This window comes from Panthera tigris, chromosome B4 (assembly GCF_018350195.1).
Source record: "Panthera tigris isolate Pti1 chromosome B4, P.tigris_Pti1_mat1.1, whole genome shotgun sequence".
Classification (NCBI taxonomy): Eukaryota; Metazoa; Chordata; class Mammalia; order Carnivora; family Felidae; genus Panthera; species Panthera tigris.
The window spans coordinates 135,140,032-135,157,449 of NC_056666.1; the positions used below are offsets into that span (position 1 = coordinate 135,140,032).

Here is a 17,418-nt window from a genome sequence, read left to right on the forward strand (position 1 = left end):
CTCCCACCTGTCTGCCTGAGAGACTGTTGGTTCTTTGCCTGTGTTCTTCTAGTGTCCTAGAGGTGTCTGTTTAAGAAACACCACGCTTGAGAGGTGCCCGGGGGGCTCAGTCAGTTAAGCGTCTGACTCTTGATTTCGGCTCAGGCCATGATCTCATGGATCATGAGATCAGATTGAGCCCCACATTGGGCTCTGCCCTGACAGCACAGAGCCTGTTTGGGATTCTCTGTCTCCTGTATCTGCCCCCTTGCATGCACTGTCTCTCTCTCTCTCTCTCAAAAATAAATAATAAAAAAAAAAAAAAGAAACACCACACCTGAAATGGTCGGAAATGTCTGATCCTTCCTTTCCCTAATGTAGCTGTAAATATAGCTAAATCCTCACGCAATTACCAAGACTGACCGAAACTGCCTGACCGGGAGAGGCTCTCTCTGTGGGTCTCTCTTTTCTTAAGCAATATCCAAGTGGACCCAGTTCCCAGACCTTTATACCACGCTTTCTGGGGAGCCACAAAGCCCCATCAGTCTCCAACTCCACCTGCTCAGAAAGTTGCTCTCCTTTTCTGAAAGGTTAATTACACCGGAAGTTTTCAAAGGAGCTGGTACTTCCCTGCTTACGGAGCTCCGTCATCCAAGAAAGCTGACCTCTCGGATTCACGATAGTTGGATGTTTTTCTTAGGATGAGATCGTTTTTAGAAGACATGAGATCTGTACTCAGATGCTGGTTAACACGGCTGGAACTGTCCCAGAATCTTCGGGGAACCCTTCTGAGTAGTGGCAGTTGGGGTCTAGACATGTTAAGGAGCCAAACTACTTCTGTGTCTCCCTGTACCACACCTTGTCCCACTGAACCAAGAAGGTCATGGCTCACGGGTCACACAAGGATCTTTGCTTCCTGTTTGCCAGCCTGTGTCCAGAAGCTCCCTTCTCAAACAGTACACAAGTTTTGCTAATCATCACCCAACTTAAACCATGGTTCTTATGCCAGATTTTGATGTCCTCGGTGATGCAGACTGTATTTGCGATGTCTCTGCATATTTTTAGAAGGCAGAATAAAAAAAAAAGTATTTGATTTTGTTGCAGAGGCGGGGGCTGGGTGTGCCGGGGATGGTGAAGCTTTCTTGGTGGACGATTAAAATCAGATTCTCTGGTACAGGTGTTAGATATGCTAGCACATTACTAATTTATATCTATAATGAGAGTAACAGTTTACTCATTTAGATGAAATGAAAAATCTTCATTAGTAAAACCTTAGTTAGTTCGTCCCATAGAACCATAAACACAACTGGGTGAATCGTAAAGGTTCCCATCCATGTATAGTAATGGGGACGAGCGTTTGCAAACAGCGATCTCGCTCAGCTCTGACGATCTACGAGACCGAACTGGGGAAAAGCACTTTGATTCGGCTTAGCAAAAATGATCATGATGCTTTAAAAAGGTGCTATTTTAGGAAAGTGAAATCTGATGCTCGAATTCTTCATGTTAGTGAGTTCGTTCTTTAGGGTGGGGAGTCCTGAGGCCTGGGTGGCGAGGGGCATCGAATGTGACCGTCTCCCTTCCATGTGAATACTCTCAGTTCTCATCCGGGACCCCCTGAGAAAATGAGGCCTGAGGGTAGAGCGCCCCATCTTGTTGGGGGAGGGTGGCCTCTCCACCGGGAGCTGCAGGAAGCTACTCGGGCTGAGCCGGGGAAGGAGGGCGGTGGAGTACTTTCCGAAGTAGTTTGGATCTTGGTTTCCACCTGAGTGACTCTGTGGCGCTAGGGCACCGGCTTGTTTGACAAGTGGGGAGGGCTTGCAGCAGTGTGTCTGCTGTCGGGGGCAGGGGGAGCTCTGCTTCCGTGCTCTGTGTCGCCCCAGCTGTTCGGCCACTGGACGGTGGGGGTGGGGAACGTGCACGCTAAACCCGCCACGCTATCCGTTCACCGGGCCTTGCTGAGCACCCGCTCTGTGCCGGGCTCTGTTTTGGCGTTTGGGCCACAGCGAGGAGCAAGCCACCCGGGGAACCGTCCCCCGGCACTAGCATTTAGTGTTACTAAAGTCGGGAAACTGCAAGGCAGGTCCTCCGGATGCCATCCTGCTGGCAGGCCCTGGGAGGCCACAAGGGGCCAAAGAAGCCCAGGGTGGCAGGTTGCCAGAGCTAAAAAGAGCACCACTGGTTTTTGAGGAGGGAGCCGCAGAGAATCCCTTCTGGGGGTTCTGTGTGGGGCAGCAGGGCCTCAGAGAGGGTGGCCTTGTCCAGCCTGTGCGGTGGGCACGTCACCGGCATGCCTGGGGTGGGATCCCCAGAGCATCCGGAAGTGCTAGCAACAGAACCAGGGAGAGGGAAGGGGAGGGGAGGCAGGGTGGCTGGAGGCCCAGAGCAACTCACAGGCTCTGAGCTGCCCCGTTCAGGTGTTGGGGGAAGACCGGCTGCCTCTTGGGGTCACACAAGCTCTGGGATTATCCAGGGAAGGAGAGGGAGAGTGGCCGCTGGAACCGAGTTTAATTTGATTTAAAAAATAAAAGTGACTGGGGCACTTGGGCAGTTCAGTTGGTTAAGCATCCAAATCTTGATTTCGGCTCAGGTCCCGATCTCATGGTTCATGAGATCAAGCCCCGTGTCAGGCTCTGTGCTGACAGTGCAGAGCCTGCTTGGGATTCTCTCTCTCTCTCTCTCTCTCTCTCTCTCTCTGTCACTCTCTCTCCCTCCCTCCCTCCCTCTTTCTCTGCCCCTCCCCTGCTTGCATACACACTCTCGTGCGCTCGCTCTCTCTCTCAATAAACTTTAAAAAATAAAGAAAAAAAGTGACATAATTTGCACCCCGATCGAAAAGTTGCAAGTCTTACTTGTCAAACAGAAAACTCCTTCAATGAGATTGAAAACAAAACAGTAACGACAACACCCCCTCCTCCGCCCCCAAGCCTTCAAGTATTCTAAACTCTCCATGCCCTGGGGAACGGTTGGCCGGGCAGTCATACGTTAGGATGAGGAACCAAATGCATTTCTTACTTGCTCATCGGTCAGAACCTGCACGTGGCGAGCACAAAGAGCCCTGAATTCGTCCCTGGAGGCGGTGTTCGCTTTCATGGTGTCGAAGTTGTCAAACTCCTGAGCAATCGCACAGTAACAGGAGCCCACTGCCTTGTGGATCCGAGCCAGGAGCTCCTGGTGTGCTGTTTCCTTGGGAGTCGTGGGTGGTGGGCCTTGGGGCATTTTCTCGGCCCACTCGGCAGCAGTCTGGGCAAAGCAGAAAGGAAGATTGATTCACTTAATAAATTATAAGTCATCTCGTGGCTCTGGGTCCCGGGGGAGCCCCAACCAGAGGTTCGGACCTGGCTGACGGGGAAGCCTGGGCTCACCGACCATGGAAGAAGGAGCAAAAGTGAGTCAGTGCCACCAGGCAGGCTGCATGCAGAGTCGGCCCGGGGAGGGCGGGACTTTGTCCTCATCGGTTCACTCACTCGGTCTGTCTTTTGGTCCATTTCACAAACACACAGCGAGTGTCTGCTCTGAGGTAAGGGGCGGAACACGGGGTATGTCTCTGGACTGCTTTTATTTCCCGACATTAGTGCAGTGGATTTATACTTACAGCGGTTAGAATCTGAAAGGCAGGTTTCGATGGCCGTTACTACGTGATGCTGCAGCGCCACTGTGGGCTAAGTGTTCCCTTAAGCCCCAGATTTCTCAAGGCTCACAGAGATTGAGTCACGGCGAGGGCAGAATTTGTGGGGTCGGAGGCAGAGGCGGGCAGAGGACCAGACCCCTAGCATTCTACACCTCTCCCTGGGCAGCGCGCCTGCGGGTTGGGGCCTCAGGACGCTGTCCATGGTGCCAGGGAGCCCCGAGGAAGGGCTAGCGGCAACCTGGGCTCGGGGACCCCCTTCTGGAGGGAGGAGGAATGGGCTCTGGGGAAAGAGGGGCAGAGGAGGACCTTCTTAGTGTATGTTTAGGCTTCTGGGCTGGCAAGAGGGCTTGGGCAAGGTGAGCGGGAGGGGTCTGGGGAAGACCACAGCCCACGTTCTGCACATGCTGATGCCCACAATGGCGGACAGGCGGGACAGCAGGTGGGCCAGTCAGGAGCACAGACTGAGCTCACAATGAAGCCAGACTTGGGGGACCGGGGCTCAGAGGGCAGCTGCGTCCCGAGCCTCCTGAGAGGGGACAGCGCTCAGGGATGCAGTCCTCGCATCACCTACTTGCTGCAGTCAGGAAAAAGCCCCCCACAACCAGACCTGTGGCCCCTGCATCAGCAGCTCAGCTCTTCGGGTTTGAGGAAGGGGTGAGGCTGGAGGTGGGAGGGGACACCGGGCTCCGTGAGAACCCACAGGTGACGACGCACAAGAGCTGTCCCCGGAACCAGGGTGGACTCTGAAATACGCTGCACTGCCTCCCTCAAACCCCGCCGTGCCTGTCAGCTGCAGCACCTCTCATGACGCACGGCGCTGTGCTGAGACCTTTACGAGATTTTCACGACTAATCCCCCCCCGAAAACGGTCATGTCTCATTTTCAGCAATATATGTATCATGCGTTACTATCCTTCAGGACAGATCATAATGTTACTTTATGAAGTCGGGTCAAACACAGAGTGCTGCTGCAAATATCTTCAAAAATGTACCCACACTACACTCGGACCACAGCCTGTCTCATCTTCAACCGCCGAAAGGTTAAAAGGAGCTTTTAAATACGCCCTCTTGGAGACATTCAAGGCAAATGAATGCCTTTCCTTTTTCATTCTAGAAACTAAGAGTGATGTTACTGACGGGGATGATACACGTTCCAACAGTTAAAGTTCACCTCCCATAGCTAAGCACGTGGCTAGCCCCCCAAACGTCCCAAGGGGTGCTGGTGTTCAGATTGCAAAGGGAGCCCCGCCCCCCCCCCCCCCGACGGAGGGTCACGCTCAGACTGCATCCTCACACTTGTCACTCCTTTGTGTCCCGAGAAGGATGGGCCCCAGGTGGACGTAACTGGAAAGAACACGGGTGGACAATCTACAATCTAGCACCAGAAGGTGGGAGCCCTGAGCCCTGAGTCTGATGCTAGACTCTCCCTCTAACACACTGTGTGGCCCCATGCAAGCCACTAGCCCCTTCTGCCTCGGTCTCCTCATCCATCAGGGCAGAGTAAAGGTGACATGACATGATATATGTCAGTGCTCTCTCAAAGTGTTAAAACGCACAGCAAATGGGAAGTACTACTCTTCTAGCAACAGGTATAGAAGAATTCTCACCAGGCGGATTACGCAACCTTAGGTTAATATGGTTTTAGCTCCAGAGGAAACTGAATCGTTTTTAAGCAAAATATAGATTACTAAATTTAACTTGAGTATTAGAAAGGTCTGAATAGACAGGTAACCATAAAAGAAACTGAAAAGGCTCTTATAAGATCTCCCATCTATTATTAAAAAGGTGCCAAGCCTAGCTGATTTTAAGGGCAAGCTGAATCTCACTTTTATGCAACAGATAATTTTTATGTAAGTCAAATTGTTCCAGCACACGGACAGGAATACATAGTATTCCAGCTCGTTATATATCTCCCTAATACCTAAATGTGGTAAACACTTGAAATAAAAAATGTGAACCAACCTAATTTGTGGACATTAATGTGAAGACATTAAAACATTTTTTAAAAGACCATTAGAGATATTTAGCACCATCGTCCTTTTTTTAAATAAAAAATCAACTAGGATTTATTCCAAGTGTACGAGTCCTCTCAGAATTAGCAAATCTTGCGACACCTGGGTGGCTCAGTCGGTTGAACGTCCGACTTCTGCTGAGGTCATGATCTCGCAGTTTGAGTTCAAGCCCCACGTCGGGCTCTGTGCTGACAGCTCAGAGCCTGGAGCCTGCTTTGGACTCTGTCTCTCTCTCTCTCTCTGCCCCACCCCCACTTGCCTTCTGTCGGTCTGTCTCTCTCTCAAAAATAAACATTAAAAACATTTTAAAGAATTAGCAAATCTTTCAATTCCTTACATTAGGTCACATACTGACAGATGGCAAAAAGGCATTAACAAAATTCAGCAGCTCTGCCTGATAGAAATGGTACAGAATACAATAGATAAACCACATAGAAATAAAACGAAGACTTTATGTGTAATACTCCCTCCCTATAAGAGAATATTAGCCAGATGCCATCTGCAAACATATTAAATGGGTGACAAAGCGTTAAAGTCAGAAACATGATAGGCATGCTCACTGTCAGTTCTATGATTCACATTTTTAGAGACTCCAGCTTTTGAAATAAGACAAGAAGATGAAATAAATGGCATAAATGTTGAAAGACAAGATTCATCCTTATTTGTGGATGTGACTGCACAAGTAGGAAGTTCAAGACAACGAGGAAAGTGCCTGCAATGAAGCCAAAAATGCAAAAAAGCAAGACCATTTTGGGGGCAGTAATTATAACTCATTAGGAATTGTGTTGTGAAAACAACACACGTTTACATTAGTGACAAGCTCTTGAGTATCTTGGGAGAAATTTCATATGCAAGAGTAAGGTATACAGAGACAGCGGTGCACGTTCTGGGGGGGGGGGGTAGAAAGCAAGGATGGAATGGCAAAGGGACGTGCACTGTGATCCCAGATGTGAAGACTGCATTTCAAAAGGTCTTCTCGAATTATAAATACGAATTAATAAAATCCTAAGAAACATCTCAATGGATGGGGCGCCTGGGTGGCTCGGTGGGTTGAGCGTCCGACTTTGGCTCAGGTCATGATCTCACGGTTTGTGAGTTTGAGCCCTGCGTCGGGCTCTGTGCTGACGGCTCGGAGCCTGGAGCCTGCTTCCGATTCTGTGTCTCCCTCTCTCTCTGCCCCTCCCCCGTTCATGCTCTGTCTCTCTCTCTCTCTGTCAAAAATGAATAAACATAAAAAAAATGTTTAAACCATTAGACACGGGGCGCCTGGGTGGCTCAGTCGGTTAAGCCTCCGACTTCAGCTCAGGTCACGATCTCACGGTCCGTGAGTTCGAGCCCCGCGTCGGGCTCTGGGCTGATGGCTCAGAGCCTGGAGCCTGCTTCCGATTCTGTGTCTCCCTCTCTCTCTGCCCCTCCCCCATTCATGCTCTGTCTCTCTCTGTTTCAAAAATAAATAAACGTTAAAAAAAATTTTTTTTAAAAATAAATAAACCATTAGACACATGGACATTAAAGTTGATATGGAAAAATAAATATAGAGAATAGCCGCGACATTTTTGGGAAAGGCAAGTAATCAAGCCTTTGACCTGCTGGATATTAAAATGTCATAAACGTGCTATGATCAGAGTAGTGTAGCTGGTCTCGGACCATGCCAGTAAATCCGTGGCCACCTGCTCGGGCCGTTGATGGGTGGGAAACAGGCCTCTGCTGTGGCTGGGCCATGACGTCAAGGCTACTGAAGGAGCGGGGAACGGCGTGGCTGACCCCAAGTCAGCTCTGGGTCAAGAGCGGTCCTCGCAAGCAAGAAAGAACATCCGAGCTTCGCCAGGCAAAGTTCCTTCTTCTCTCCTGACTCGTCAACTTCAAACCATCGGCCTCCCGAGGTCTCCACCTCCGCAAATGGAGCACGTGCTCCGAGGAGCTCGGGCCCGGAGTCACCTGCGAAAGACCTACCCCCACTCCCTAACCGCCCACGATCCCAACGGAAGTTGACTCTCCATTCTCACCTCCTGGTCCAAGCCACCATCATCTCTTGCACAGATTACTGCAACTGTCTCCCTGCTTCCACGCGCAGCCATCGCCCTCTGTGGATGACCTTTTTAAAGTGCACACACACCTGTACACACACCCCACCCCCCAAGTATTAACACTTGTTCCCTCGACGGAGTGGTAGGCGAGGGCAGAGCCATCATTAAAAAGCCATCGTCCCTCTCTTCTGAGAATGATCTTTTTAAGGTGTACATCAGGTCAAGCAAAACTCTCAAAAGGCTTCACCCGTTGCCCAGAGTAACAGGCAGAGCTTCACAATGGCCCTCCCTGACTTGCCCTCATTACCCTCTGACCTCGCCTCTGTGACTGTCTTCCTTGCTCACTCTGCTCAGAGCCACCAGGCCTCTTGCTTTGCTTCAAACACAGCCAGCGCCTTTCTGCCTCAGGGCCTTTGCACTTGCCGTTTGCAGACTTCCCTCAAGGTCTTTAGAACATGTTTAGAACCACCCTCCACACTCCCTCTCCCCTGTCCTCGCTGGTGTTCTGTGGTGCTTTTTGTTCTCCGATCCCCTGTGTGTTTATTCCCTAATTGTCTTCTTCACCCTAACAGAAGATAAACCTCATGAAGGCAAGGGCCCTAGTCTTTTGTTCACTGCTGAATCCCCCACTGACTTGGCACACAGCGGGGTCTGATGCTTGTTCAAAGAAAGAACGGATAAGCAATGCACCCACGGAATGGAAAATGTCACGACCAATGCAACGAATGAACTGGTGGGATCCTTGTGGGCCACTCGGGGCAGTGGCCCTGAACCTACGGTTAAAAGTCTCTGACCTTGTCACGATGCAAAGCAGAGGAAATGAAAATGAGATCCGGCTGTTTTCTTTTAACAAACTGGCACATTTTTTGACTGATGAGCTCAATGCTGGAACAGGCGGAATAAGGGATCTAAAGCCGTAACAAGTTCCTGTGACCCAGCACCTCTCCTTTCAGGACTCTCCTTAAGGAAAGAAACACAGTGAGCTCATGGAATTATGATCATTACAGGATTATTTACAAAATTTACGAGACAGAGAAAAAAACTGGCGACAACTTGGATGTCTGACATCGGGGCAACGGTTAAATAAGATATGATATTTCTATAGGACGGATTACAATGCAGCTATTTACAGTCTTTTAAGGAATTATTTAACGATACGGTAAAACGTCTGTGACGTACTAAGTGGAAAAGAACCATAAAATGGTCCAAGTGATCACATAAACGCAGACACAAGACACAGACACACGAATATTAGCGCTTGCTCTCTGGGTGGAGAGGTAAGGGAAGACAGAGTCAGGAGGACGACGGGAACTCCCCAGCCAGGAGTCCTGCCGCCCCCGGGGGTCAGGGGTCCTGAGGTCCGGGGCTTGGGACAGTCTGGTTGTGAACGGTGCTGCTGAGAGCCTGGGCAGGGAGCCCTGCTCAGTGGGACAGCCCTGGATGTGAATGCGACCCCTGCTCTCCACCTGTGCACGCGTCTGAGTGGCGCCTGACTCCCAGAGCCCTGTGCTCACACGGGTGAGCACCTGTGCTGGTGCACTCGCAGAGAATGAACGCGGAATGCACGCCCTCGAGTACCGTATGGAGTGTCACCAACACCCGTGGGACATCTGCTGTGTGCCAGGCGCTCTTCTGGATACTGGGGAGGCGGAGGTTAAGAAGCAATCCTTTGAAAAAGTCTCTGCCCAGGGGGAGTCTCGAGGGGGGGACAGAGAGAGACCGGGGCGAAGTCTCGGGGGCGAGCGGGGATCCTAAGCGGGTCGTGTGGTCTGAGAAGGGGGCACCCTGCCAGGGACGTGGCTGGGCCTCCCTGAGGAGGAGGGACTGAGCTGGGAGGCAAGGAAAGGCAGGGGCAAGTCAGCCAAAGACCCGGAGCTGGAGGCCACGTCCTCACACGGCAAGGTCGGGAGGCTGGGGAATGCCCGGGGTCGGAAAGAGACAAAGGCGCTGGCCCGCAGATTCCGGGCTCTTTGCACACATGCCCCCCACCCCCCCACCCAGCCCTCCCCCGGGCCGGGGACACACGCGGGCACTTCCCAAGGAGAACAGAAGCGGCACAATTTCGTGGCCAACACACAAGAGTGTGGGTGACTGAAACTTCTCACCAAGGTGGATTTGCTGCCCGAGGGAAATACTCTTTTCCTGCCTGCAGCAATAATTACTGCGTGTTCGCTGTCGAAAACTTAGCAACGACAAAAAGGGTACGAAGAACACACGAGGATCACCAGTAACGCCACCCCCAGCGGCACCACCGTCATCACCTCGGTGCCCAGGGATGTGCCACGGACCTGGAGGTCCCCGGGCCCGCGGCCGCTCCGCACGCCACGCTGCCCAGGGCACCCACCGGCCTCTGAAGGGCGCTTAGGAGCCGAATCCGTTAGGCACCCGCATTCTGGTTCCCATCCCTGCTTTTTAACAAAGCCGCTCAGCCACCGCCAGCCTCGCTCCGAGGGACTGAAGACGCCAGGGAAGAACAGATGGCTCTTGGTCTGGCGCGTCTGTGTCCTGGCGCTTCTCACGTGATCATTATATCTGAATGGGGGAAAGAAATGGTGCTTTTTCTATAACTAGAAGGAATGTGTCTCCTAATCAGAAAGGACACCGCTATCTTGAGATGCAAATGTCACTTTCCGATACTAGCTACGCTTCCCATAAAAGGCACCCTCACCCGGCACAGCAATCGTAGCCGCAGCACCAAGAGCTACACAGGGAAGGAATCGGGTGCCGGGCGCCCACCTTCGTCCACACCGTTGTCTGGAACGGGAGCCGCGGGGCCCGCACCTCGGTGCTCCAGCCCTCGACGGCTCATCTGACAACTGTATGCATGCCTGGCTGTGCCGGGTACTGTTTAAATGCAAAGAAGAAAAAGAAAAAAAAAAAAAAGTGGAATCCTGTACACCATAGGTCTGACCCTGCTGGAGAATGATTTATATGTTTCGAAGGAATTTTCCCTCATTTACCCAAGGGTACTCATGGAGCCTTGTTTTACCCATTGTCCCTCTTGATGTTGCAGAGAAAAACCGTCCCCCACTGCCACAGAGAAAATTCCTGGTCCCTGTTGGCGAAACATATAAAAGAAATAACGTCCCAATACATGAAGTATACAATCCTCACAGAGCCTGCAAATAACTGGGAGTGCTTCAGTTTCAAACATACCCACGTATCTCACTTAGTAAAAACCAAGTCCCGGCTTTACAACATAAACCTGTGGTTCCAAATCCAGCCATTGCTCAGGATCCCCCAAGGGCTGCCCAGTGGGTGGGAGTCAGAGGGAAGCAGTGTGTGCGGGCAGGTCGGAGGGAGGAAGTCTAGGGGGGTCCGAGGGAGGCAGCCTGGGTGGGGGAGACCAGAGGGAAGAAGTCTAAGTTGAGGGGGTCAAAGAGAAGCGAGCGTGGACCTACGCAGAATTCATTTGGAGCCCATCCCTTTGGCCCAGCTTCAGGGCTCCTCTCCCTCTTCCAGGCTGATGTCTCTGCCACTGTCTTGGGCCCTCACACAGCCATTGGCTGAAGACATGGGGAGAGCCTTGTAGGCACAGCGCTGGGATCCCCAGCCCGTGGCTCATCCTCCCCGCTCAGGCCAGGGCCATCTCTGGGCCCCTGCACGAGCACACTAAGAAGGGGCCCGCCTGGCCGCTGCGGGAGCACAGTAATCCAACAAGGGTGTGCCAACCGGATGGAGTGCGCCTGCCGGGGCCAGACCTTCAGGCGGAGGGTGCTGGGCCTGGAGGGCAGGGACATGAACCAAGGGCTTTGGGGCTGCTGAATGGAGCTGAGCTCTGCCTTTTTCTTATGGCCTTGAGCAAGACATACAGCCCTCTCTGCCTCATTTTCCTCACCGGGATAAAAACAGAACCGTCACGAAGGGCGGGCCTGGGATTTCAGCAAAATAAAACCGTGCAGTGTTTGGCTCAGTGCCTGGCAAACGCGGGCTGCCATTCTCGCTGCTGTTGCTGCTGCTGCTGGGGGGTGTTATTACAGATATTTTTGCCTGAGTCTGCCAGACCTGGGTTTGAGTCTCAGCTCCCGGTTAACACCGTTTCTATCCTGAGTAATCGGAGGCATTCTGGTGCATTCTATACCTGTAGGTCAGGCCACCTGCCAGGGAGGTGGAAGCCAGGTCTGAGGTGTGGTCACGCACCCCAGGAGCCGGGGCATGAGCCCAGGTACCCCGTGACTGTTCCACAGGACCCGGGTCTCCTGAGCAGCTGCCCCAGGGCCCTGGGCGGCAGGGGTGCCGGAGGTCAGGTCATGGGCTCAGATTCAGGATGGCTAAGCCAGCGCCTTGGTCGGACATCGTGTGGCTGGCGACTTCACGCGAGTCACTTCACCTCTCTGGGTGTAGGCTCTCCGTCTGTAAAGTAGTGTCAGCCACAGCAGTCGAAGAGAACCATCCAGCAGAACGCAGACACAATCAAGGAGCACACCATCCATTTCAGGAAGGCACTGTACCAGCCCGCCTGAGATAAAGATGAATTAGCCTGTCTCTGCTGCGGGAAACTCACATTTGAAGCGGCGGGGGAAGCTCCAGGCGAGGGGCTGGCTGACCTGCCTCTAACCCAGGAGAGGGAGCAGCACTTGAGGAGGGGGTTAAGCCGGCGGCAAGAACCAGGGTGTGTGCTCCAGAAGGGTTAACTGAACCCGGAATTTTGTTAGCTCCCATGCAGTCTGTCGTACGCTTCTTGCAACAGCTCGAACAGGGGAATGATTCCCGAAAAGAACCTTCCAGCATCCTGTCACTAAGTTATGTCCAGCCACGGTCTTGGCTGACTTAGGAAATCGATTTTGCACTACATTGTATCCCAAACAGCTTCTCTAGATATAACAGGGAAGAGGGAACGTAATAGGGAAGAGGTGGACTGAATTGTCAACTAACCCAATAGAGCTGGAAACGGAGACACACATGTATTTGTTCCCTTGTGGGATATTGCATTCAAGGCTCTATTTTTCTCAACTCTCCCTGTATCCACGTCCTCTGTCTGCCACGTGGCTTTGGATTCAGCCATACGACTTGCTTTGGGCAAGGGAATGTTGGCAAGTATAACATGAACAAAGAATATAAAAAGCACTTGTGTGACTGGGCAAATCCTCCTGTGCCAGCGACACTGTCTTGAGAAGAACAGGCCTGGGGCACAGCACTGGTCCGAAGAGGAGGGTGAGAACACGTGGAACAGAGATGACCCAGGCATGCCACCCAGAGCTGAGCCAGCCTAGATCGGTCACAATGCAGATGGAAAAACGAAATAAATGCTGCTGTTGTGGAGATGTCGTGGTTGTTTGTTACTTAGCAGTAGCTGACCAACACAGTTCTGAATGTCTAGTTAGTAAGAAATAGATAAGAGTGGGCGCAGAGTACAAAGAAAAGGAGTTAAGTTGTTTGGTGTGGATGGTTTTTTGCGCTCAGTGTTCCTTGACGATGGGCACGCTGCAAGGGAACTTTGGGACCCTCCTCCTGAGGGTGTCCCAGGTGGCGGTCACCTGGCTGGGAGCAACAGGCTTGACAGTGTGGTGTATCCAGGCGTCACATTAGAAATATGTTGGTGGAGGGGCGTCTGGGTAGCTCAGTCGGTTGAGCGTCCGACTTTGGCTCAGGTCATGATCTCACGGTTCGTGGGTTAGAGCCCCGCCTCGGGCTCTGTGCCGACAGCTCGGAGCCTGGAGCCTGCTTCTGATTCTGCATCTCCCTCTCTCTCTACCCCTCCCTTGCTCATGCTCTGTCTCTCTCTGTCTCAAAAATAAATATAAACATTAAAAAAATTTTTTTAAAGAAATATATTGGTATATTAATTTAACTATTACGAAGGTTATAATTAGCTAATCAGATAGCACAATTCTCCTACTAAGTTTTGTTCTAAATACTTAGGGACACAATTGTATAGTTTCTCAAGGATTCCTTACAGGAGGAAAAAAAAAAAAACCACAACCTCGAAACTTCATACAGAATAAGAACACAGCAGGTAGCAAAACTCCTAATTAGAAATACTCTGTAAAGAATTCCTCCACTTCCTTTTAAAGAACAGTATAATTACTTCTAAGAATCGAAAAACTGCTTCATTTGATCAAATATTTTGATTAGCAAAGAAAATTAATCGTACTGTATCTTCATTTGTATTTACAGTGAATAAATGAATGTTAAAAATAACAACATAAGCGAGACTGCCTGTCAAAAAACAAGAAAAAAAGATAAAACGTTAAAAAATCCAGATGAACATAAAGTGGAAGCTCTGTGCACAAGCGCACTGCTGTAGACCCTTACCACCGTATCGTGACCCAGACTCTTGCCACTCTGAGAGCCCCCCAACCCGCCCCCCCCCCCACCGAGGGTGGACTCTCGTCCACTAGGAGGTCTCGAGATCTGAGTGACCAGCGAATTGGTGTCCATGACCCAGTGCTCTGTTTGCGGAAGTGGGGGAGTGACAGTAGGGTTCCAGGCATAACCCAGGTTTCATGGCGCCATGACCACTGCCTAGACCTGAGATCTCTTTCCATGCAAGAATTCCTTCCGGGCAATGAGTAATGGTCGGTCTAAAGGTTCCCAGAACTTCCTTTGGAAAGGCTGTAACCAAGACATGCGTCCAGTCAACTGAACCAAGGTACTGAGACCCAGTTCCGGAGGCCACCTTTCAATGCGCCTCCATCATGCAGGTGCTGGGCTAGGGTGTTATGGAAGGTCCTCCAATCCTTGAATCGCCCCCTGAGGCAGCCATGGTTCTCCCTGTTGTTTAGACAAAGGGAGAGGGGCTGAGCTTCGAGGGGTGAGGACTCCCCTGCGGTTGGACCCCAGGCTACTCCCCTCAACTGACAATAGGGCTCGAGATGGTCTGATGTCAGGGCTACGCTCCTCCCACGCAGCATGACTACAGCCGCCTACCACACGCATGAGAATATAAGTACCTACCAGTCATAAGGACGTGACAACTCATACATAGGACGAGGACCTACCCACTGTGTATCGCGCGTTGGCCCAGGCACTGGGAACAGAGGCCTGGATGGCAGGCTGACCCCCTGCCCTGGAGGAGCGGAAGCTTTTGCAGATGGCTGGGGGAGCCAGGCGGGGAAGGGAGACCCGCCCTGACAGCCCCGCCCTGGGCCTGCCTCCCTGAGCCCTTCCCTCTCTGGCCTCACCCCCACTGCTCTTGCCCTCTCCCCTCACCCCAACCCATGCGAGTCACGCCCACAGTGAGGAGCCGTCCCCACGCGGGTCTCTGCACGCGCGGGTGCCCACCCGGGAAGCCCCATCTCCCAACATCCCGGCTTGGCACAAGCTCATCGAAGCTGCTGGCTCTCCTCTCTGCCCTGATGATGCAGGGCAAGTCCTCCCTCCTCTGGTTCCAAGCTCACCTCCATCAGACAGCTCGACACTCACAAAGGATCTCTCCAAGACGCCTTTGCAAACGCCCGATTCACAACCCCTTCGCCAGCGCGAAATTGCCATAAAATGCAGGGAAATAAAGGAAACATTTGAGCCACCCCTTCAACCCTTTAATGAGTCAATAAACTCATGGCTGAAGTCGTTTATGAAACTATTAAAATAAATTCTTCCACTCAAATAAATCCCACACCATATAATCACATCATTACTAAACATTAAACATTAAACACACACTCACCAAAGGAGGAGAGAATAAAAGAAAGAATAGCGAATGCAAATATTTGGGGTTTGCTGTGCTCGGTACCAGGCAAAGCTCTTTCCGCATTAACCCACTAATCCAAGTAACAGTCGCACAGGGTGGACGTGAGGACGTGGGGTCCCATCTGACGGGAGGACTCTGAGAGCACGAGCCTGCTGGCTCTTCACTTCTAGCCGTGTGACCGGGAATGGATGCCTTGACCTCTCTGTACCTCAGTTTCCTCAACTGCAAAATAGGGATAATGGTAGTGCCCGCACCTTCAAAGGCTGCTGTCAGGAGGTTGGCTGGGTTAATTTACGTACAGGCTTAGACCAGCGCCTGCACAATGTGTACATCTGTCGGGATGCTGGAGTCTGACTGTGGGCGACAAGATGGCGTTGGTAACTGGCCAGGTACGATCATTAGGGGGGTGGGCGACTTGCTCCTTCCTCTTAATCTCTCAGCATGGACCACCCAAATTCAGGCCTCCGTAGAACTCAAGAGATGGAACTTTCCAGTTTGCGTGCCAGTGGTCACAGCTATTTCTGCCAGAGCAGGAGACACTCGGAGGGAAGTGGGAGTATGTCTACCTGTCTTCCCGTCTGCCCGGCCCCCAAGATGGGCCCAGTGCCTGGCACACATTCTCATCCACCTTTGATGAATGTTGGAAGCTCAGATTCTTGGGGAGCCTGGGTGGCTCAGTCAGTTAAGTGTCTGACTCTTGATTTAGGCTCAGGTCATGATCTCATGGTTTGTCAGTTTGAGCCCTGGGTCGGGCTCTGAGCCGACAGAGCAGAGCCTGCTTGGGATTTTCTCTCTCTCTCTTTCTCTTCTCAAAATAAGTAAGTAAACTTAAAAAATATTTTTTTTAAAAAAAAGAAAGTTAAGATTCTTCCAGGAGAATACTGCATCTGAGCCAGAACACAGGTAGCTCACCTACAAGTTAGACACCAAGGCATATGACAATAAACAAGACACCAGCCCTATCCGTATTCTGGATTTTCTCTGCAAGACTTATTTGGGACAATGACTCCTTGGGTTGATTCCCGGCTTCCTGATACTCTCATGAGCTTGTACAGCCAATGGTACAGCACAACTCTGGTCCTTAACTGACCACAAATTGTAATTAACTTACACTGTCCTGGCTCCAGAGGGATCAATGAATGGGGACCTGCCTGGCCCGGCCACGCCACAGTCCATTTATTTTGAACACCTAGGTAGCATCTCACTGAGGCTAGGAATCAAGAAAGGATGCCAAGGCGTATTGGAGAGGGCGTGCTTGTGAGAGTGTTTTGAGAACGCCAGAGCGAGTGACAGACACCGGGTGCAGCGTCGGAGGAGGACGAAAGCCCGTCCCCGCCCGCCCCCTCCCACCAAGCACGGAATGTTTGGGTTTGAGAAAATTCACTCACTCAGATTCATAGTAACTCCTTGACTAGAAATTCAACATGGATATGCTTTCTTGCAAACCCTGTTGACTGGACAGGATCACCTCCCTGTCTGCCTGAAACGACTGCGTCTGAGAAGGGATCCCTCAGATGGAGAAGTGGTGGGAGGGCAACGTGACCTCCCTGCACAGGCGGAAGCCAGCCTGTTGCGGCCCCCCTCACACTTCTGCCAGGGGCATCAGAATCCAGGCTACGCTCCCTTTGGCGGCAGCCCCTGTCCTGCCTCCAGGGCGTCCTCACTGGCAGCTGCTAGGGCAGCGGGCGCCCGGCCCCTAATCCTTCCTCGGAGGCGGCTCCAGGCGCAGGTGGGACCCGGGATGCGCGGCACAGGAGCTGTAACCGAGCCGATCTGGGAGAGTTGTTACCCTTGAAAGAGTGACTTTGCCCAGGCTAAGTGGCAGCCACGTAAGTTTGCCAGGTTGTACACCGAATTATTCATCTTCTGGGACGACGGTATTTTCATTCTGCGGCTTTTATCGCTACGGTTGGCCTCAAGCGGGCTGTCTGTATTGTGCAAATGCTGGGTCAGCGCTAGGACCAGTGCGGACGCTGATGCCCAGAGGGAACAGACATTTGGTCGTGCCAAGGTGCTGGCAGTGACCACCAGCAAGGTAGCCGGCTCACCCAGCCCAAAGGGCCAGAGCGGGGAGGTGGATGTGTCCCGTCTGCCGGACGCCCACGGGGAGCCACCCAACGCCTGGAGGCCCCGCCGGGCA

The 17,418-nt window shown here is 52.0% G+C and overlaps 1 protein-coding gene across 10 annotated transcripts in view; it reads right to left on the reverse strand.

Moving 5' to 3' along the window:
* EFCAB6 (EF-hand calcium binding domain 6) overlaps window positions 1–17,418 on the reverse strand; it is a 243,243-nt gene that overhangs the window by 17,645 nt on the left and 208,180 nt on the right. For all 10 annotated transcript variants that reach the window (XM_042993473.1, XM_042993475.1, XM_042993474.1 and 7 more), the window contains one exon: window positions 2,992–3,219. In XM_042993473.1, the coding sequence (XP_042849407.1) occupies window positions 2,992–3,219 (228 nt within the window). The remainder of the gene's footprint in view (window positions 1–2,991; window positions 3,220–17,418) is intronic.